The sequence below is a fragment of the Vigna unguiculata genome, chromosome 9 (genome assembly GCF_037176805.1).
Source record: "Vigna unguiculata cultivar grain cowpea cultivar isolate G323 ecotype 2 chromosome 9, ASM3717680v1, whole genome shotgun sequence".
NCBI lineage: Eukaryota > Viridiplantae > Streptophyta > Magnoliopsida > Fabales > Fabaceae > Vigna > Vigna unguiculata.
In genome coordinates, this window is record NC_140800.1 from 6,835,338 (window position 1) to 6,858,246 (window position 22,909).

The window sequence follows — 22,909 nt, forward strand, 5'->3', positions numbered from 1 at the left end:
ATTTTCCTCTCCACTGAACCAACTAAAGTAATTGCAGCCAACCCATTGTTCAGAACCCCTCTGTCCAAAAAACATACATACACTCGTCAAAGATCTCCTGCTTAACTTAAACGAAAAAAAATCAAAGTTCCATGGATCTTACCTTATACTTAGGACATCCCCAGAATTGTTTTCCCCTATTTTTAGGGGTTCTAGCAGTTCTCAAGACAACTTTCTCACCACAATAGCAAACAGGCATTGAACCCAACCTCTTTGACCCACCTCCATGACAAGAATCACTTCGATTTTGCACCCCCAACCCATTGCAAGAGCACGTCGACCATGAATGAGAAGAAACCATAAACAAACTATTCTCTTCTCTCCTTTCAGTTCCTGCCACCTAAAATGCTAGGGCAAACTACTAAATGTTACTAAATAGGAGAACATCACGTCATTTGCACTGCTTCTCACAATTAATTGACAGCAAAGCATGTACAAAACTCCAGGTCATCAGCAGTAAACGCCGTTTATGAAGAAATAACGGAATGGGCATAATTGAATCAATTTTGCAGAATTGTGGACCAAATTGAGATTAAAAAAAAATCTATGGACCTATTTGAGATTTTCGAGCGAAAACATGGACCAAGGGAGTATTTTAGCCTTTATAAAAAGGGTTCTGAGGTGATCTACGTTTTGGTTGATGTTGATGATATTTGTATTAGAAGGAGTTATCAATCTCATACAACATATTATTGCCTAGCTTCATGCCACTTTTTCTCTAAAACAACTTGCTCGGTTAGATTATTTTCTTAGTCTTGAGTTCAAGTAGTTATCTGATAAGTCCATTCTTATGACTCAGACCAAGTACATTCGAGATCTTCTTCATAAAACTCACATGGCTAAGCTCATGCTATATCTTCTCCTCTGGTCTTTAACTATAAATTGTCCAAACATGGTGCTGATGTTTTTTCCAGATCCTACACTGTACAAATCTATTGTTGGTGCTTTATAGTACGCTGAGTAGACCAGAAATCAGTTTTCTTGTTAATAGAGTGCCAATTTATGGCCAATCCTATTTATTCTCATTGTGCAGTAGTTAAGCGCATCTTAAGGTATCTTAAGAGAGTTTGGTCTTCATTTTTAACGTGCTTTGGCTGCATCAACATGTATCTTAAACAACTTTTTGTGATGCTAATTTGGCGTTTGACATTGATGATAAACACTCTATTTGGTTCAACCATTTTCTTTGGCCCTAATCTAGTCTCCTGATGGTTTAGAAAACAAGTTATTGCACGTTGCATCTCTGAAGCTGAATATAAAAGCCTTGCTCCTGATGCTTAAAAACACAATATTACTCTGTAAACAAGTTGGGTTTTGCACACTTAAGATTTTAATTGTATAGACATTTATCTCGATTGTCATTGTATGTGTTGTGAACACTTTTGGAAGACAATTTTTCAAAAGTATTCCAAAACAAGCTTTGTGAAATCTCTGAAATAAGATTACTTAAACCTCATTTAAGTATAACATTACTCAACTATACCAACAGAAGAACATGCATGTTGCTTCGTAGTCTCCACTCATTTCTTTGGCTATAACTATAAAAATTTCTTGAAATATCGATTCTGGGCAATTTTCTAATCATCAAACGTGCTCATGAATCCACCAAGAAAGCCAGCTCCATTACAGCTTCCACACAATATGTCTCTTTTTCCCCTGCCAGAAACATTCATAGGATACGAATTAGATTGCAGCCAAACCAAAGAGAAACTTCAATCAAATGAGTATAATACAACTCCCAAACCCTACTCATATTTGAAGTTCAATTCAAGGAATGGAGTTCAAAATCACACAAATGATATAAATAGTGGTAACAAGTCATGCTTAGTCTATGAACAATTACAGCTCAACCATTGAACTGCAGAGAACCACGTGAAATCCTTGCATTCTGATCACCAACTTTTCCACATCCAGAAATAAGGTGGCTTAAAGAAACAAACTAAACATTCATGACGATATTTAAAAAGGGTAAATCATGACGGCATTGTTTTTTTTTTTTTTGCTTTTTTTTTTTTCCTGAATGGCTTTGCAAAACCAAAACCTTTGTTAGAGGGCTGCAATAAGCATACCTCCCCTCTTTTTGTGGTAAAAATTATCTCTTCTGAAAAGTGAAAATGCAAATCTCCTTGGAATTTGTTGATAGAGGTATATGGAATGCTATAATAAATGAATCATATATTCTTATGCATGTAATTAATAATGTGCACAAAGAGAGATTTTTCCTTTGGACAGCTGATGAAACAAAAGAATCTCAATATGATGTCAAAACCTGAACATCATATTTTATGAGTGTGGTAAGGCTGGGCGCATAAAACCTGAAATTCCCTTATTAGAAATTAATCTTGTACCAACCAAAGAACCAAAAGTTTTTAGAAATTTTAGAAAACCATCTTATACATCTCATGTCACTTGTTTCTATCGTAATGTCAAAACTGTGCTGCTTTTATGTATTTTAGAAAGTTTTTTATTTTTTCCTTGATGTAACTTTATTTACGGGTGTATCTTGGTATTAAAACTAGGATTATGTATTTGAAAACAGTATCATAATTACAGGGATTTGTTAATTTAGAATTAGCTCTCTATATTTTAGTATGACTCACAATGAGACAATTCATTTAGTATTTTACTGTCATTCGAATGTTGGGTGTATCTATCTAATAGTATATGCTGATGACATTATTCTTACAGGTAGTGACCACCATGACATCTTACAGGAGAAACAACACTTATGTCACCATTTTTTGACCAAAGACTTTGGCAAACTCAAATGTTTCTTAGGGATTGAGATAGCACAATCCAACAATCAAAGTGTTGTTTCTCAAATGGATATTTGAAGGTCACTGGGCTAATGAATTCAAAGTCTGTTGACACACCACCTGTGGATCCCAATGTCAAACTCTTACCTAATTAATGGGAGCCCTTCTCAGATCCTAAGAAGTAAATAAGATTAGTTGGAAAGTTGAACTATCTTACAATTACTAGTCTTGACATCTCTTTTGCAATCAGTTTGTCAAGTCAATATCTTAATTCTCCATAGATCATCAAAATGTCGTTCTATATTGAAATACATTAAAGTTTTCCAGGAAAAATTTTGATATATGGACATAATAACCACACTAAATTTGTATGTTGTTCAGATGTCGATTGGACAAACTCTCCTTTTGATAGAAGATCAACTTTTGGATATTGTGTCTGGATTGGTGATAATTTGATCTCTTGGAAGAGCAAGAAACAAAATGTTGTAGTAAGATCTAGTGGGGAAGCATAATATAGAGTTATGGTCTCGATCACCATTTGACTTAAACAGTTACTTAAATAAGTGCAATTTTTAGATATAATTCAAATGACACTTATATGTGACAATCAGGCCGCTCTTCATATTAATTTTCATATCGTCTTTCATGAAAGGACCAAACATATTGAGATTGATTGTCTTTTTATTCGAGAAAAGATTGTACCATGAGACATTAAGACTAAGTTTGTTAACTCAAATGATTAATTAGCACATATTTTTCTGAGTTTTTATGAAACTTAGAATTGATTATATTTTTAACAAATTGGTACTTACGATTTATATTCACCTGGAGAATGTTAGGTATTTTTAGATATTATTAGATATAATTCCATTCGTACTAATAATCATGAAATGGGCTTAGCCCATATTTTGTATATGATTTTTTTATTATAAATACATTACCATGTGTGTATTTTACCTAAGGGATTCAATCTATGCCTCTCTCTCTTATTTCAACAAGAATCAACTTATGAAATAGCTTGAAATAGCCCAAGACAACTAAAGAAACGTCAAAAAAAAAGAAAAAAAAAAAGTAAATTCCAAAGTAAAATAGAAAAGTTTGTTAAGAGAGCACAAAACTTAGATCTACTTAAGTTGAATTCGAACATGATAACACCACCCTTTGGGGTGGATTTAGGGGCCACTACAATCCTGTTTGTGGCGGAAACAGTGGGCCTGTGGGCACATGGCATTTCTATAGGTGACCTGATTGCTGGTGTTTTGATCACCAACGTGAGACACACCATTTTATCCCACCACTCTCTTCAAGGACAGTGGTAGCCAACGGCTGATAGATGACAGCATGGCAGTGGAAACAGAGGCCCTAAGGTCAGGATTGCTAAAACCTCCTTGAATAATAAGAGGCCATAAAGAAATATTTTACTAATTAAATCATGCTAATTACATTCTCCACTCTATTTGTAACAATCATATTCTCCGAAAAAATGAAATAAAATGTATTGGAATGAATGTGTAGATTCTAGGAATACTTTTCTTAATTACTTTTAAAATATTATCTTGACAAAAGAAGAAGATGGACATTTTGCTTCAATAAAGAGTTTTGATGATGACGTCTTATGGAAAAGTGTGGAATAAATTATGGAAAAATGTTGAAGACTTGAATGCTTGGGTTTTGTTAGAAGTCTCACATTGACTAGAGATAAGGCGATTTCATAGTATATAAGGGGGTGCAAACTCACCTTACAAACTGGTTTTGTGGGGTTGAGTTCGGTTTAAAATTCAATCCTTAACATGGTTCAAAGCCATAGTTTAAAGCCTATCCTAGCGAGATTATGGAGTTGAGTTAGCGAGATTATGTTGTGTCAATCTTCTCTTTCCTAGTGTGGTTAGCACTAATGCATATGCACTTGTTTCCTATGAATTTGAGGCAAGTTCTGATTGCTATGATGAAAATGATCATGTGCTTGGTTAATTGAAACAAGGGGACATCTTTTATACAACTCTTTCTAAAATCTAATTATGATTATTGGAATCTAGTATCATTAATACCAAATTCTGGGAAACAATTGGCCACTACCCGGTCATTATTAGTTTCAATTTGTTGGTAGTGATGATCTTACCTTCAAAATTATTGTTATTGATCACTGGAAAGGAGAAACAACTTTGCAGTGATGACTTGACCAAAAGCATGATAACAAAAACCCTACTTCCATTATGTATTCTTTAGAACTAAAGATTTAGTATTACAGATTTCAGTCTTGAGTTGTATTGGCTCAAATATTAACCCTATCTGTTCTTTGATGAAAAGCATGGTGTGGAATAAGAGTATATTAAGGAACAGAACCAGAAATGTAGGATCTAATGCCCTTACCTGCATAGCCAACATAATCCACCAGCTTTAAATTGTCCATTGAAGTGATCTACAGAATTAACTCCAGCACCTTTGCATTGAGTGCATGATATTGCACCTTGCAGTTCAGTAGAAAGATAGCTCAGTGAATTAAATGCCCCGAGATTTCTTATGGAAGGAAAAAATAAATAAATATCTGATAGCTTTTGAAATAATTAGCAAAAGCAACAGGCCAAGTCCATCCTCAGGAATTATTTGTATTCCAAACACACAAAAATTAGCATAACGGGGAATAAGACATTAATACTAATTAACGAATGAGTAACACTTTGTCACTATATCTGAAGGTGATATCAGTACAAAATATACTCAACTAAGTGATCGAGTTAACAGAGTTTTAAAACATGGCTTTTTTCATTACTGGCAGACAATTTTCAAGGAAAAGGTCTAAAATTTCTCAACAAGACAAGAAAGCACTGAGCAATCTATATTTTTACAAAGTCCATTTTCATCTTCTTGTACCAAAGTAACATTTCTCATTTGACATGCCATAGAGTTATCAATCACGTTGGGAAAATTCAAATTTTCATTTTCAAATCTTAATGATACTACTTAGATTTGAAGATATTATTTCTATACTGTGATGTTCTTCGTGTTCTCTTATCATTGTGCATAAAGAAGGATTAGTGTTCACAAAAAAGAAAAAAAAAAGAAAAAAACTCAACCCACTTAAAGAAAGAAAGAAAGAAAGAATAAGAAAAAGACCACCAAACGGAAGTGCTTACGAAATAGCAATCCACATTTTCACTAACCATTTCCTTCACAGTCAGGACAAACGATACTCTTTGCTTTGGTTTGTTTATTATCATCCGTAGCCTGCATTAAATCAGCATTAGAGAAGGTTTCAACTCAGGATACATGAATTTTTCAACACTCTAGAGTCTTGACATAATAACTGGATAACAAAAAACATGTTATTCAAATGGGACACAAAAATCAACCTCACCTTAACCTTCAAAGATTGAAAGTTCCGAACTTTAGAATTGTGGCAGGCTTCGTTTATCCAAAAAACCTTTGGGGCAACCGAATTACCAGTAACTGCTTTTAAAGTGACAGCAAAAGTAGGAAAAACCAGATTCAGTTATTGAACTCTTGCAAAATAGAAGACGCATGAGAACGCAGAGAGAGAGAGAGAGAGAGAGAGAGAGAGAGAGAGATAGTTACCTGGTGTGGTGGAGTCTTTGAAGGAAGAAATAGGAGCAAAACTGAGAGAGTGTGCCATTGATTCAGAACCTCAAGTGATCTGAATACACTCTGTTTAACTTGCTGCTAACCAACCAACCGAACACTTGATGAATGGGATAGGAGGAACCTGAGTCTGTGGGAGGATTAAATAAAACAATATTAGTAGGTTCTTTACTGCTGTTAACATTTACTAAAAATTCATAAAAAATTTAATGACTTAAATATTTAAGTTAACAATAACGTTTTTAGGTTCTGAAAATTTAAAATAATTTTTGGAAAAATTAGATGTATACATTTTTTATCAAATTAAATATTTAATTAGAAAATATAATTATTTTGTTGTAAAAAAATATAACTATTGAAAAAAAAAATTGTCATTTTATTTTCACAGCAATCTAATCCGATCAACTAGAGCACTCTAAGGGTGTGTGTTTTTGAGAGTAATGATTGGAGAGAGATGGAGTAGATTGATTTGGTTGAATTTGATGATGAAGACTGTGTTGTTTTTTTAAGGATTTGGAAGTGATGATGAACTCGATTTGAGAATAAAGTTTGTGAAAGTTTATTAGGGATCAGATTGCTGTAACTAATTAAAAATAAGTTGATTACTAAATTGTCATTGGTGTTAAGTAATATAAAATAATATTTATATGGGTTATTATTATTTTTGAAATTTTTTATGATGAATAAAATTAATAAAAATATTTTTTTATTGAAATAAATAAAAATTAAAATATATTTGATGTAAAAAATAAAATATTTTAATTTTTAACACTAAAGCTAAACAAAACTAAAGAAAACCAAAAGTTATTGCAAGACACAATCAAAAGTTTCAAAAGGAGGAATAGGTTCCAAAATAAAGAGAATCGGTTCCATTTCTGGTACGAAAACGCTGATTCGGTTCCAAAACACTTTGGATTTGATTTCGTTTTTGCTCCATGCACCAATGTCGTTCTGAACCACTGTTTTCATCATTTTCTTTGCACCACATACCTCACCTGTGTTGTTTCAGGAATATCACACACCTCTCTTGTGTTGCTTCAGTTAAGCATCTCCCTTGTGCTGCTTCAGGAATCTTATTGTGTCTGGAAAAAAGGGGACAACGTGAAGCTCAAAGAAAAAGTGGGAATGTGTAAGGCTTTTTACAAGGATAATTTAGTAAAATATCATCCTTCTCCTACAAATCTCTTCGTGGAAGTAGGATAGGAAAAAAGGCCTTATCACACGGTTATGCACCTTCACTTTCCTTTCAATACGCACAAAAGAACAGGAAAAATCATTGCTAATCATAGCTCGCAAATATGTTCTATGTGTTCATCCACACAAACGAACACGGTGTAAATGTCTTGCATTCTCCTCCCTTGAGGTCCTCTTATATGTTTATTTTTCTGATCCCTTGGATTCTCTTCCTATTCAATGTGCATCAAATTTCTCTATTTAATTCACATCTTTTGTCATGTCTTGGATAGTTACCTAAGTTATCAACATTAAAATCCTCATTTATTATGTCATACTCTTGTCCTAACAATCTCACTTGTATTGGTCTAACAACTAGATCGACCTTGGACCTAGTAACTAGATTGGCCTTTCGACAGACCATATTGACCTTTTGGCAGTTATAGACCACATCTACCTTTAGGCAGTTAAAGACCCTAACACTACATAGACCCTAGCCTTAGCTTTTATAAAGTTTAAGGCTAAATAAAAATATTTACCATCACACTTATACGTATTTATACTTGTTCTAGCTAAAAAGTACTAAGATTGATTAGCTAGAAGCAATCAATAGTGATCTCCCAATTTTTTATCTTTTCCTTCTATATAATGAAGTCTTTTTCATATCTTCCTCACTTCTGACCTAATCTTTCTCACTCATCGGTACCAGACCCAATGACCAAGTCAGCTTTTGCCCTAATGATCCAATCGATATTGGACCTAACAATACATAAACCCCTAGCCTTTGGTCGAAAAGACTAAAAAGGCTATAAAATGTGAAGAAATGACTTCTTTATCAATTAATATTGGTGTTAATGATGTGATCGGTATGTGGCCTATCACCACATATCACCCTTCAAAAAACGTTGTATATTATTTACTTTCTAAGCGCTTACGTATGATGACCAAGTATCTATTTCGTGTAAATATTACCATTGCCTTTTTTTGAATGGGCACCTTGGTCAATTGGTGATCGGTGTAAAATTATATTAAGATATTGAACACTTACCTTAATGTTTCTAAATCAAAACTTTTCCAAGGTGCCTTAAATTTACACTAAACTTGTTTGATCAAATGATGTTCAATTACATTAATTGTAGCTTAATTAGATGCATTATCATTTTAAATTGATTGGACGATACTTGATGGATGATACCTTGATCAAATGATACTTGATCATCATCTTACCAATCAAAGGATTCTTGATCATCATTTTATCAATGGATGATTCTTGATCATCAGTTGGAATAATATTTGATCATATTTCTTCTTTAGGATAATACCTAATCATCTTGATCATCTTTCTTCTTTAGGATAATATCTGATCATCTTTCTACCGACCAGATGATGCTTGATCATCATTTAACCAATCAAATTATTCTTTATCATTATTTAGGATGATACTTGATCATCTTTCTCCTTTTACTATCTTAGGTTGCCTTTTACCTTTGTTTAGTAGTCAAATCGTCTTATGTCACCTTTTTTTTATGGGCACCTTAACAGGTCGTCTTTCATCTTCTTTTTGCTTTTTGAAAAGTTGTCATTTTTTCTTGGGCACCTTGAAAGGTCGCCAATATTTTTAGTGCCTTAATAGGCCATTAGGTGTCTTGAAAGGTCACCTTAATTTTTGGGTTTAGTGCCTTGAAAGATCACTAAGCGCCTTGAAAGGTCACCTTAATTGTTGGTTCAGTGTCTTGAAAGGTCACTAGGTGCCCTGAAAGGTCACCTCATTTTTTATTAAATGCCTTGAAAGATCCATGGGCGCCTTAAAAGGTCACCTTAGTTTTTTAAACACCTTCATAAATCGCCTTTACTTCTTTGTGGGATGCCTTGATTCATTACCTTTTAAAATTGGCTTTTTCAACCTCTGATTGATATAGGTTGTCGATTTGAATTTATCTTCATATATGATTGCAAAATCCAAGTTAGAAACTCGTATATAACTAAAAAAATATACAAAAAAGTAAAATAATTGCATCATTTATAATTTTCTTGCATTTTACATGAGTGGTCGACATTTTCCCTATTTGCATTTAGAGATAAGATCTTCAGTTTTCTTCTTACCTCCATTTTATAAGTAAGGGATTGACATTAGACTTATTGACCCAACCAACATTGAACCTAACATCAACTAGCCATCATCACATGGAAACAAAATTCTTCAACATGCTTGACAAGATAAATGACAAAACATCCTTTAAATATCACTGCAAAAAACATATAACAATTGAGGATCATATTTGGTGAACAAATCTTGAGAAATCAAATAGAAGAAAAAGGAGAGATTAGAAAATAGGAGAATTCAGGTATAAGTTTTAATGCAACAAAATTTCTTTTGCAAACCATTCTTTTAAACAATTAATTCATGGCCGATCCCTTAAAGTCAATTGTTCTAAGGCTGATCTTCTTAAAGATAAGTATTAAGGTCGATCTTCCCATGGTTGACCTCTGTAGCTAATCTTTCTAAAGACGGTCTCCTTAAGACTAAGTACTAAAGGCTGACCTTCTTATGATCAACCTTTGTGTGTAACCTTGAGGTCGTCCTCTTTGAGGCTGAGCTCCTTTTGGTTGAGCTCTATGGTCAACCTCCTTAAGGTTGAGAATTGATTACGGTTGATCTCTCCAAAGTTGAACTAAGGAAAGTGGAGTGCATGATGATTTTTGCGAATAAAGAAAATGTATGAATCAACACGAAACTCTTCTAAGATAGGTAGTGAATCGAAGGCATAGCCTTACAAGATGGAAAAGCGGTTGACATCGAAGTAATCATGGTTGGTGGTATCGGCCCCCATATTTATCTCTAATAGGGAGAAATGGTGGCATAAATCGAATGCAAAAAGGAGTTCGGGATAGTTGTTTGGTTGTTGAAAGCCATATTTCTCTTCTAGAAAATCTTGCCAAATCTCAACATGGTGCATCCATGGAAAACAAAAGTGTGAAAGGCGTCGAACGCATTAATTGAAATCTATGTAGTATTTTTACATTAATTCAAATAATTTGGAATAAGAATAATTTAAAGAACATGTAAAAATACATTATTGAATTACCATATAACTTGATTACGGTGATAAAAACTCATTACTTGTTTCTGCGTGATGCAATACAACTAATATATATATATATATATATATATATATATATATATATATATATATATATATATATATATATGATGTCAAAATTTCAATAATACTTTATTCTGAATACATTTTTTTTATTTATTTAACATGACAAATGTTAATTTTGCATAACAGATTTGACGTATATTATTTGACATCATTTAAAATAAAGATAATATTTTTTTTTTTCACATTAGGAACTACTAAGAATGTAAAATAATTGAAGAAGTATATGTTGTCAAATTTTACAATTGAACAAAATTTACATTACAACACTATACAAAATTGTAAAGGAAGTACAAAATGTGTATGATACGATTATTAAAAATGTATGGCAATAAAGGAGAAGTAGATATAAATCATTAAAACAATATAAATAAAAGTTTGATGATAAAAGTGTATAGTTAGTTATTGGCATGCATAGTATTTGATACGGCTTCATTATCAGTAAATAGTTAGAAACTTAGTAATATAAAATTATAACTTGTAATGTTAACTAAATAAATAAAATCATATTTTTTTTAGTATACCCAATAGTCTCATCTTGTTTAAAAGTGTGAAACACTTAACGTTGTCTCGATGAATTTGAATCAGAACACTGACTTTTTTTTACATATAAAGACTATAAAAAAATTGATCAATTTTCTTGAAAATTTTTTTAATTGAACAAATTTCATATTACAACACTTAAGAAACTTAAAAAAATAAAAGAAAATCATTAAAATAGATAAAAAAAAATACTTGGAATGTGTGTTACTTGGTCTTGTTTTATTACCATTGGATCCTAAATATTTATGGTACAAAACTATAACTTGTTTTGTAATTATTTTTACTGTATATATTTCGTTGTCAATTATACTTTTATCAATATAATTTATTTCAAAATTATTTTTTATGACCATACTTTTTATAAAATTCAATAAAAAAACTTTATTTTAACAACAAAGATAACTTTATTATTATTATTATTATTATTATTATTATTATTATATATTACTTATAATAAAGTTATAGGAATTATTTATTTTTATAATTATTTATTTAATATACCTTCTTATTAATTATCAATTATCCTTGTTTACGATAAGGATATTAAATTATAAATGTTATCGGAAAATTTGGATTAATTAAAAAATAAAAATAAAAAGCGAATGTGCCATCTTATATGATCGTCGTCTAAAGACATCTAAATGACTCATTTTGTATTATTGAGTAGGAATATTTGTTATCATTAGCGCAGATTTGTTAGGTTACAAAGTTTTATAATTATGTAAATTATCTTCACAGTTTGTTAGGAAAGCTAAACGACAGCATTTATCCAAAAAGAATTGTATCATCACTGTTTAAAGGATAATTCTGGAGGGGGACATAGTTTTGGTCGGCACCTTTTCTAAGTCTAATAATATTATAAGTCACATGTATATTATAACTCATTTAAACATGGCTTTACAAGTGTCAAAAACAGAGATGATTCAATAATGGAAGGTTTTATTTATAATATGATTTCTGAAAAAGTTGACGTATTTCATGGTAGGTAACTAGGTATGCTATTATTAAAATTTATTATCCAAGAATAACTTGAAAAAAAAAAAAAAAGACAGAAAAGAAGCCAAAGTAGATTGGTTTAGAGACAGTGCTTTGAGAAAGATGGAAAATATTAAAGTTCTAATAAATATCCTTATTTGAGATAGTCTTCCATTCCTGTTTGCAATTCTATCAAATCTTCCAAATTCAGTCGTATTTCCAAAACATTTCCAAAGGTGAACCTTGAAAAGTTCAGTGGTTTTTCAAACCAACTCTGAAATAATCCACACATTCAATTTGACCTACTGAACTATCAAGGATTGGTGCATTTTCCATGGTTAAGAATGTGTAGTTCAACTTGATGAGTTGGGTTACCGATAAAATAGGCAACACATAACTCACTGGTGAGGATCCACATGTTTTCTGAACAAAGCTTCAGCATTACTGTATAGAGCCACAAGATTTGAGAACACAGCAAGAAAAATCATGACGATGGATAAAACCTTGTCCTTCTTTGTTGCTATCCCATGAGGATCCCTGAAAAAAGAAAAAATATAGATCAGTTAAGAAAATGGATCTAAGTAGCTTTGAAGTTCAAACCAATTTAAGTAATGATAGTTTTGTGTCAATTAAAAATTACATTCATTTAGCAAAAAGTGTGATTTCTTTTTGATAGAATATAATAGGTCAAAACATAAGTCATAAAGATTCACCCAACAAACACTTCAGTAAAATGAACACAACAATATGATGTGCTCACTACATTTAGATAAAGTAAGAAAACCCACCTGATAGAAATTGCAGCAGGGAAAATAAACCCAAGGCAAACTGTGGCAGTAGCTCCAGTGAATTGAAACACATCCCAGATAGAAGGTAAAAAATTTGCAGCCACATAGATTGAAGTGATGAGTCCAATGGTGATCAAGACAAACCTACGATGATCTAAATCCAAGGACCTAGCTGAAGGAAAGATGAGATCGTCCAAATTGAAGCGTAGTGAGAAGAAGATAACTGGGAAAACAAGCATGAGGTGGAGGGCGTAGCTGATACGAACAATGTCATTGAGTAGACTGCTATAAGGGATACCCAGATCAGAATCAAAGTTGGCCAGCACATCATCAAGTGTTGACTCACCAAATAGGAGAAATCCAAATAATGCTGTAAGAATATAAATACTAGAACACAGAACCAGTGATGCACGTATAACCGGTTGCATCAGGGAAGGCTCTCCTAATTCATTTTCGATTGTATGCACTGCATGCACACAGGACAGAACTTTGCTGAAAAATAGTCTACCAGTGCTTAACAATTCTTCTTTGTTGCATTAAAAATCTGAGCATAACAGAAAGCATAAACAAAAAATCGTGATAACTGATAGAACACCTAAATGGAAGACTCACACTAGAGCCTCCAGTTCTTAATTAGGTAAACTGGCAAGCCAGAATTGTAACTCACTCGTTCCCACTGGCCAATTTATTCTATAAACCCTTAAGTTCATAAGTTCTTTAAGCTTGGATCCCACAATTGATTTTCAGCCCTATATCAGACATAGTGCCAAAAGTCGGTATAGGATCAATATCACAGAGCATTAATATTTGAATGATAAATGTTGACAAACTGTCATCTTATTCCAAATTTAAAGAAATGTGATTGTTCCAACAAGCATGAGTGATCAAGCAGAATAAATAGAAAACCTGTTGAAAAGTAAGATTTGTGATTGTAACAATACAAAGCAGTGAGTGAAAGGAACTATCATTGCCATTAACATTTTTTAGTGAATTGTATCTTTCTTTCCTTACAGAAGGGTAAAATGTTGTTCTTGTCATTTCTCAACTTCTATTTCTTTTGGAACCAAGCTCCTCCAGAGCAAAGAGACACGTATTGCACCAAGTCAAGAGTCAAGACAATAAACAGAAGGGTTCCATTACACTGCTTCAGATAAGTTCCATGACTCACGGATTGACGATTTTTTTTTTTTTTTACTGATTTGGCATAAAAATATGTACTTTTATTTTAACAGAAAGTATTACAAACATAACAGTATTTGAGTCATTTGTTAATCTCTCTAATTCCATTGAAGTGGGGAGAATTAATAAAATTATCATCCGAAGCATTAGCAAATGAAAATTTTAAACAATATGGCAGCTTACCATTGTAGTGACAAACAAATGCTGTCACAAGAACTGGAACTGCTGTAAAGAGATTCCATATGGATGAAACATCAGTAATATTAGGAAGCATCCTAGGACTGGTTATGCTGCCATTGAACAATTTGAAGAACGTGATTCCCGCAGTTATGAGTAGAAAAACAATGGCCAGAGCCACTGCTAAAGCAGAACTATGTCTCAACGAATCTGCAGGCACAAAAATAGTCCACACACCAAAGGAAAATCACTAGTGAAGCATATCTAATCATTAATACCACAACTACAAAATTGAATTGTATACAATCAAATTCATCCCTGTTAATTACTTCTGAGACAAAATAAACCATGATTGAATATTTTAATAATTTCATTACAGAAAAAAAAAATCATTTGTATTGTAGTTAGTTACCTATCCTCTTAAAGAAGGCCAATGGAGCAAATACGAAGAGAGTTGCGAGAAGCAGAACGAAAGTGCGGTCAGTCCAGAAGCACTGACCGAACCAGCCTTCAAGCACCCCAAAATGATGGACTCCACTGGAAGATGTTCCCGACAAGACATCACCGATTATGATGACGTAAACAACAAGTATTCCGAAGTTGTTGAGAAGCACCGCCACGTGAAAGAGCAGGGCGCCGGAGCTCCCAAAAGCATCGCCCATGAGGTGGGCGTAGGTGGTGGCCTTGGCGGCTCTGCTGAATCGGAGAAGAATCTCGAGAGAGGTGTGCGTGAGGAAGGCCAGGAAGACGATGGAAGCAACGCCCACACTCACACCCACAACTTTCATGGCCGCCGGCAAGGCCATGATCCCTGCACCGATGATCGTCGTAGATAAATTGAACACAGAACCACTAAGCGATGCCTTTGACCCAGACCCTGACCCTGACCCTGACCCTGACTTTGACCCGGACCCGGACCCGTCATCTCTTTCGCTACTTCGAAGCAGCGGCAACGCCGACGGCGATTCCTCCTTCCGGTGGCTCATTCTGTTATTTCTAACTATTACTATTCAATCTTCTATATCTTTTTCTTTCTCTCTCTCACTGATATCACAATATATATATATATATATATATATATATATATATATATATATATATATATATATATATATATATATATAAATGCGATGTACGAAAGTGCCAACGAGGAACACGTTGATGGCAAAAGATACATTCATTCTACTCAGTATTATCTTACCTTCCCATTTTTGGTATGAACGTAAATGGGAAAAAAACAAAAAGGAAAGGATAAAGAAATTAAAAAAAAATAATCCATTAGTTCTTTAATTAATAAATATAAAGTAATTAATGTCTTTTCTAACTATAGAATTGGCAAATGTGCATAAGTCGGGTTAATTAACTAATGAATGTTTTGTCACATAAGCAAATCAAACGAACTTATACGAGGAAAATATTTAATTTCTAATGTTTAATCTAGCTTGTATTCGCAAGTAATATTTTTATTTTTATTTTTAATATCTACAATTAAGTTTATATAAAATAATAATTCTTTAGTTTTTTTCCTTAATTCATGTTAATTATTAATTTATAATTTTATCAGCAATTGCAAAACAAAATTTATTTGAGTTTCTAAATGTCTTAATTTTAATTTGTTAGTTAAAATTGATCCAATATATTCAATTCAAATTAAAATTGGGGATTAAATTTAAGAGAAGCAATTGCATTATCCTAATTATATATCAAGAATATTAAATCTAAACATTTAGTATCATATATAATTAGAGGAGTGTTCAAAGAAATGTTATTATCCCAAAGTACAATATTTGATTGTATGCTTCAAATAATAGAAAAATAATTGAACCAAAACACTTAGGATAAGAAAGAAGAGAAAGACAAAGAAAGAAGACAAAACATACAGTTTTTTTTAAGATAAGATAGACTAGAAGTATCGTAACAAGAAACAAAGTTTAACCAAAATAGTAAATATACAAGACAAAACTATAATTTAAATAAAGATAAAAAAACATTTTAAAATGACGAGAGTAATCTACCTATAGAAAATATAATTACTTAATTCAAAGCTACCTATAATTACTACTAATCACTTAATTCAATGTTTAACCATATGGAAATATAATTACTACTAGAAATCACTTAAAAATGCAAAAGATATCATTTAATTCAAAGCTACCTATAGAAAATATATATATATATATATATATATATATATATATATATATATATATATATATATATATATATATATATATATATATATTAAAACTACCATAAAGTTAGAATTAATTTGTCATAGAAAAGATAATCAACAATTACTATTGTATCTAAGTTTAAAACATATATTTCTAACTTTTCTTCTTTTGATTGTTTATCCATTTTTCTTTTGCAAATACACGTAACCCTTGACAATTTGACTTTAATTTCTTCTACTTGATTTTGAGTTATAAATTTAAGCACAACATGAATATATGATTCAACACATAGTATGAACATTTAAAGTCAATCAAACAATTCAAGCTACAGATAAAATCAAACTAAGAATTAACTAAGACTTTTGTTGAAAATAACTCCTTCAATATGTGATTGCAAAATTACTATGTACCTTTGCAACATATATATTGAAATAATTAGCAACTGAAAACTACAAAAAGTATAGATGATCACACGATTCAAAAAAAAAAAAAAAAATAGACACACCAGAGACAACCTAAATCACTGAAGAACATCGTGTTATATAATATTTCAACATAGGTTTAAACTATTGTTCGTTGATCAAACCAACCTAGAATTAAAAAATAAAAACTAAAAATTGAATTAGGAATGGACTGACAGCGGAAAAACACCACTACCAATGAAAAAAAAAATTAGCTATGAAAATGAATTTATCAAGGAAATTAACAATTTAACTAGTAATGGAGTATAAAGTTTGTTACAAGTTTCTCATTTAATCATACAAAATTCAATTCAATTCAATGTTTCATGGTCTTAAATTGGGTGTTGATTGGTTTCCATGTGCTTCTTGTTAGCTTGTCTTCAAAATGTTGCACCTCTTAGCTTTTTTGAGCTTGATAGGCTGAAATACAAAAAAAAAAAAAACAAAATTACTATTTATACTATTTTACAAGTGAAAGAAATTCGATGAAAATAAATGAAATTACAATAAAAATAAATTCTACTCTACAACCATTAATTTTTATTTATTTAAATGTGATAAGATTATTATCATCTATGAACTTATCAACTAGTCATGAATTGTGTGTCAAGTTAATAAATGAAGTATGCAAGCAGATGCTTGAACCAACACAACGTCATTTGTTGGAGTGGCATGAGAAATACTTGGCAAAAAATGACGTCACTTTGAGATTTAGAGAGTAGCCATGACCCCATCAACAAATGAGTGTTAGGGACACCTTTCTATGTTAGAGAAAAGGTGTGGTTTTTTGATCAATTTTTTTAGCTAACATCGTCTTCCCTTCTCCTATCTTTAAGCAACTTGATGCTTCTCATTCTTCTTCACTTTGTTCCAAGTTTTAACCAACTCATCCTTATGAAATCATATTATAAAATGATGTTTACAAGTGTACTTTATTTTAATCATATTTCTAGAAAATATAGAATTTTCAACAAACTCATCACATGGAGAACTATATATTTCAAGCATAGAACTAGATATCCGCATATGGTCGTCATTAAATCTTGCTTGAAAATACTTTACGTTTATCATTACTAGTCGTTGTATCTCTAACATTAATGTGGACATCATTAATGATGCTGAAACCCTTAACAATCATGAAGTCTATACTCAAGATCAAAGAAAAATGCAAGATTCAATACAAGGCTTAGGAAAGCCCATGACAAGAGTAAGAACTAAATTAGCTCAACAAACTTTGCAAAGATGGTAGTTAATTTAATAGAGGTGCAACTACATGATGAGGCCCAACATGTGAAGGTGTTACTCACATGTATTATTTGTTTGGAATGAAAGCAGAAGACTCAATTGTTAGACTTTAAATAAAAGACTTAAAAATTTGTTTATGTTGCTTTTTTTATTATGTAAAAAAGGGTATAAACAATTTTATGAAGGAAGGGAATAAGAGAATGTTTTAGTTATTATTTGAAGTGAGAGGCATTCTTTGCTAGGATTCTTCCCTAAACCATTTTAATAACTGTGACACCTATTTTTATTATGTATTTTTCCGTCTATTATCACTTTTATAAGTCAGAATTTGTATTTCCTAATTCTTCGAGGGTTAAGGTCAATCCGTAATAATATTATTCTGTAAATCTCATATTTGTTCATATATTATTATTGAATCATGAGTGACTTTCGAACCTCAATTAGATCCACAATTCATTGAAACCAAGAATAATCCTCATCAAACATACCCCTACCCCTTATATTAAAGATAGGTGATTATACATTCATCTAACTGCGGATGACATAAGAAATCTAATAAATCTCACCTTAACATACTTTGATATCATTAATAAAGTTGATTTAAATCTAATTCAAACCTGGAAATATAACTTAAAAGGTGATACTTATGCTCATTATATACTTTATTTTAGTCATATGTTAGACAATGTGAAATCTCTCATAAATATATATATATATATATATATATATATATATATATATATATATATATATATATATATATATATATATATATATAATAATTGTCATGATATTAAACCAGGGAGGATGAAAATCACATAATTATTGTTATAACCAGCAACATTAACTAAAACAAGAGAACATAAAATTAACTTTCAATTTTCAGTGACTGAATGCCTTCATCCACTAGGTAAAAATGAGAGAATAATTCATTATGATTAACAGTGTCTTGAATTACAGACAGAAGAAAAAGATAAATTAATGATTCATGACGTAAATAATGACAATAACTTAAAACAAACAATTGACTCTATCAAAGTCTCTCACCTCATTCATGAAGAACAATTATGAGTAATACAGATCTCAGATTTCACATCATTTTTACAAACTTATCCAGAATCCAAAATTTTAAATACTCTGAAAGCTGAAGTAAGAAAAAATGTACCCACTCCTTTAAGAGGCTAAAGATTCAGCAGAAACTTGATACGAAAAGCATTTGAAATGATATGATAGCTGTCTAAATTGTAAGTTTCAAGGATTGGATTGAAGGACTTGGGCAGTACGCATGAGGTCATAGTGTAATGTGTATAAGTTGTGGAATCCAAATGAATGAAGGAAGTGGATGAAAAAAATCAGATTCAGCGTATGAGGAAATCTCTTTATTCAGTATTACCCGGTCCTAAGAAACATTTCCATTACCTTCTCCTCCACTAATTGTATTTGTTACTCATAGCTTCTAACCTTGTTGCCACCATTATAACCAAATAAAAGGTTCAAATTGACAAAACTGTCCCACAAATACTGCCCACATAACACTGATTTACAGGGGATAGTGAAAATTTTCAACAGCTATGATGGAAGATGCGCCTACGTCAAAATACGTCAAAACGTTGTCAAACATTAATCAGCCTATAAGAATGTTCCTCTCTCAAATTAAGACAAAAATGATGGTAAGTCAACAGGAATGGTCACCATATTCTGTAATTTCGTTCAAGTCCATACAACTGCACAACTGCATTGCACACGCGGTAATGATACTCGCCTTCTGAATAAAGAGGTATCATAGGTATCTTCATACTGAAGAACCCTGCAATTAGTAGTCACTTTTGAAATTGCTTTATATTTCAGAGAATATAACAACTGGGCCTGTCACCAAAAGTCTCCGCATGAACACGTTCCATCTTTAAACAAGTGGAATCGGGCAGCATCTCTAACAAGAATCTCCCTTTGGGTGATCTTAGATATATACTTAGTTGCATTGTGGCAATCCCCACAAACCCTTAAATTTTTAACTACTCGAATGGGCAAACCAGGAGGAATAAATATTAACCCAAAAGCAATTGCAAGCTTTTCACTATGGTGATTAAGCATCTTTATTTTCTCTGTATCCTCAACATCTATTTTCTCTGTATCCTCAACATCATGCAAAACAGAATTCATATCAGGCACATATCCCTCTTGTACCATTTTATAGTTCAATTTTTCAAGCTCAGAATATATCTGATCAGAAAAAGGGTTTGACCGATCATCAGCGGAAAAAATGTGTACTTGGTTCTTATATTTGATCCAGCTACATCCTGGTTCTTTTCTCAGACCCTTATCTCTCATTCCTTTTCTTAATATGGAAACTTCTTCCCATTTTCCTTTAGCAGCATAGATGCTCGAAAGTAAGATGTAACTAGCAGTGTTATGTGGTTCTAATTTTATTAGAGATTCAGCAGCCCACTTACCAATTTCCATGTTTTTATAGAATCTACAAGCACTTAACAGGGATGCCCAACCAATTGCGTCAGGGCCGAAAGGCATCTTATTTATAAAATTCCTTGCCTCTTCTAACCTCCCAGCACGACTGAAGAGGTCAATCATGCATGTGTAGTGATCGTGAATTGGTATAATCCTATGTTCCTTAATCATTGACTCAAATATCTGATTTCCTTTCTCTACTAGTCCTGCTCTGCTGCAAGCTGAAAGAACCCCAATAAAAGTAACCTTGTCGGGTTTGAAACCATGAGCTAACATGCTTTCAAACAACCTTATCGTTTCATTGGCTTTACCAAATTGTGCATATCCAGAAACAAGTGCAGTCCATGAGACTTCATCCAGGAAGATCATTTCACTAAAAAGTCTATGAGAGTCTTCAATGCTTCCACATTTACCATATAATGTAACTAGAGCATTGGAAACAGTGATAAAAGAAATTAATCCAGAAACCAGAGCTTTGCCATGAAACTGAGCTCCCTCTTCTAGGCTAGCAAGGTTTGCACATGAGCTAATTACACTCCCAAGGGTGAAATCATCTGGTTCAATCCCATATTTTTGCATATCACAAAATATTTTAACAGCTTCTTCACAGTAACCATTCTGCCCATAACCCACCAGCATGGCAGTCCAAGATACAACATTCTTGCAAGTCATCTTCCTAAAAAATGATTCTGCTGATTTTATACTCTTAATCCTGGTAATCCGTCCTAATTATGTAAGCATGAACTTGCTTGCCTTCTTGCAAAGCCGCAACACCACCACAAGCAGTTAACACGCTTCCAAAAGTGTACTGATCCATCTCAAGATTTTCTAATCTCATCTCTCTCAATAAATCAATAGCTTCAATTTCGAAGCCATTCTGAGTAAATCCCGCAATCATTGCTGTCCAGGAAATAGAATCCTTTTCCCGCATTTCATAAAACAACTGCCTTGAATCTTCAATTCTACCACATCGCATAAGCCCTGCAATAAGTGTATTATACATAACCACATTCTTCTGGGGCATCTCATCAAAAACCTGTCTTGCACAAAATATAAGCCCCGTTTTGGAGTACATATCCACTAAAGGACTCCCAACAAAAACATACGACTGGAAACCAAATTTCACCACATGCCCATGAATCTGCCTACCCAAACGAACATTATCCTGATTGGAGGCAAGTATGAGCATAGTGGATAACGCAATCCGTGTCAAATTAAACGACCCATCATATAACATCATGTTATAAGCCTTCACGGATTGACCAAGGAAACCACGACCAGCATAGCCGGAAATAAGGGAATTCCACGACACCATATCTCGGTTTGGCATTGCATCAAACACGCGTTTCATCTCAGGAAGACGACCCAGTTTTGAATAGGTGGAGAGAAGTGTGTTCCAAGAGTATAGATTCCGTTGAGGCATTTGATCGAACACCAGGCGGGCATAAATGATGTTTCCATTCTTAGCATAGGCATTGACTAAGTTGTTTAGCAGAAATGTTTCTGGATTTCGGAAGGCCTTGATTATGTTGCAGTGAACCTTCTTTGTGTCACTGCAATGTTTGAGCAACTCGCAATAGTGATTAGACAAACGCATGGAACTAAATTGTTTTGAGACATGCAATGACATTTACTTGGTCTTGATTGTCTCCTTTCGCTTCAACATTAAACTAAACCCAACTGAGAAATAAAAGTGAATATGCCACACAGTCTTGCATGTTAAAAATGTTCCAATTTTATTCTTTTGAATTTTATTTAATTATATATATATATATATATATATATTATTAATAAAGATATCATTTTTCTCAGTTTTATTTTTCATATTTTCTTACTTTTGCTTTGCACTATAAGTTTATTATTTAAAAGTAACACTTATAGTGCAAATGTTTTAAAATTTAAATAGTTTTAAACCTATGGTAACGGAAGCTTCGATGTTTATTTCTGTTTTTACTAAAATATATTTAAATGTTGAGAAAAAATAATAAATTTATATAAATTTATAATTAAATTTTGAATAAAATTCATGTGAAAAATATTTATAGGTTTATAAAATTAATATGTAAAAATATATAATAGACTTTGTAAAAATACAAAAAATAAAACATATGCAAAAAATAGAATAAACTCTTTAAAAATATAAAGAATATGTAGAGTAGACTTCCTAAAAATACA

At 32.2% G+C, this 22,909-nt stretch overlaps 3 protein-coding genes across 4 annotated transcripts; all 3 read right to left on the reverse strand.

Moving 5' to 3' along the window:
- Positions 1–1,330: 1,330 nt before the first annotated feature.
- On the reverse strand, positions 1,331–6,529 carry LOC114162727 (protein BUNDLE SHEATH DEFECTIVE 2, chloroplastic-like). 2 transcript variants are annotated; one of them, XM_028046689.2, is made up of 5 exons: positions 6,369–6,529; positions 6,151–6,242; positions 5,957–6,020; positions 5,166–5,262; positions 1,331–1,695 (listed from the first exon to the last, which is right to left on the reverse strand). In XM_028046689.2, the coding sequence occupies exons 1-5, from the start codon at positions 6,424–6,426 to the stop codon at positions 1,617–1,619; spliced, it is 390 nt and encodes a 129-aa protein (XP_027902490.1). In that variant the 5' UTR covers positions 6,427–6,529; the 3' UTR covers positions 1,331–1,616. The 2 variants fall into 2 exon arrangements, with proteins under 2 accessions (XP_027902490.1, XP_027902489.1); XM_028046688.2 differs by having other exon boundaries at positions 6,151–6,245; positions 6,369–6,528.
- A 5,831-nt stretch (positions 6,530–12,360) lies between these two features.
- On the reverse strand, positions 12,361–15,434 carry LOC114164353 (amino acid transporter AVT6A-like). The gene is made up of 4 exons (XM_028048991.2): positions 14,804–15,434; positions 14,398–14,601; positions 13,036–13,501; positions 12,361–12,784 (listed from the first exon to the last, which is right to left on the reverse strand). The coding sequence occupies exons 1-4, from the start codon at positions 15,375–15,377 to the stop codon at positions 12,646–12,648; spliced, it is 1,383 nt and encodes a 460-aa protein (XP_027904792.1). The 5' UTR covers positions 15,378–15,434; the 3' UTR covers positions 12,361–12,645.
- A 3,787-nt stretch (positions 15,435–19,221) lies between these two features.
- LOC114162878 (putative pentatricopeptide repeat-containing protein At1g68930) lies at positions 19,222–22,426 on the reverse strand. The gene is given in 2 exon segments (XM_028046866.2): positions 19,222–21,443; positions 21,445–22,426. Coding segments are annotated over 2 exon segments (2,223 nt in total). The 5' UTR covers positions 22,365–22,426; the 3' UTR covers positions 19,222–20,140.
- Positions 22,427–22,909: the final 483 nt, after the last annotated feature.

What these genes read in the sequence shown, in the direction of transcription:
- LOC114162727 (XM_028046688.2), bottom strand. Translation starts at nt 6,426, where the DNA reads ATGGCACACTCTCTCAGTTTTGCTCCTATTTCTTCCTTCAAAGACTCC. An exon ending in CAAAGACTCCACCACACCAG is followed by an intron (nt 6,246 to 6,368) that starts GTAACTATCTCT and finishes TCACTTTAAAAG; the next exon opens with CAGTTACTGGTAATTCGGTT. An exon ending in TCCTGACTGTGAAGGAAATG is followed by an intron (nt 5,263 to 5,956) that starts GTTAGTGAAAAT and finishes CTGAACTGCAAG; the next exon opens with GTGCAATATCATGCACTCAA.
- LOC114164353 (XM_028048991.2), bottom strand. Translation starts at nt 15,377, where the DNA reads ATGAGCCACCGGAAGGAGGAATCGCCGTCGGCGTTGCCGCTGCTTCGA. An exon ending in GGCCTTCTTTAAGAGGATAG is followed by an intron (nt 14,602 to 14,803) that starts GTAACTAACTAC and finishes TTGTGCCTGCAG; the next exon opens with ATTCGTTGAGACATAGTTCT. An exon ending in CCTGCTGCAATTTCTATCAG is followed by an intron (nt 12,785 to 13,035) that starts GTGGGTTTTCTT and finishes TTCTTTTTTCAG; the next exon opens with GGATCCTCATGGGATAGCAA.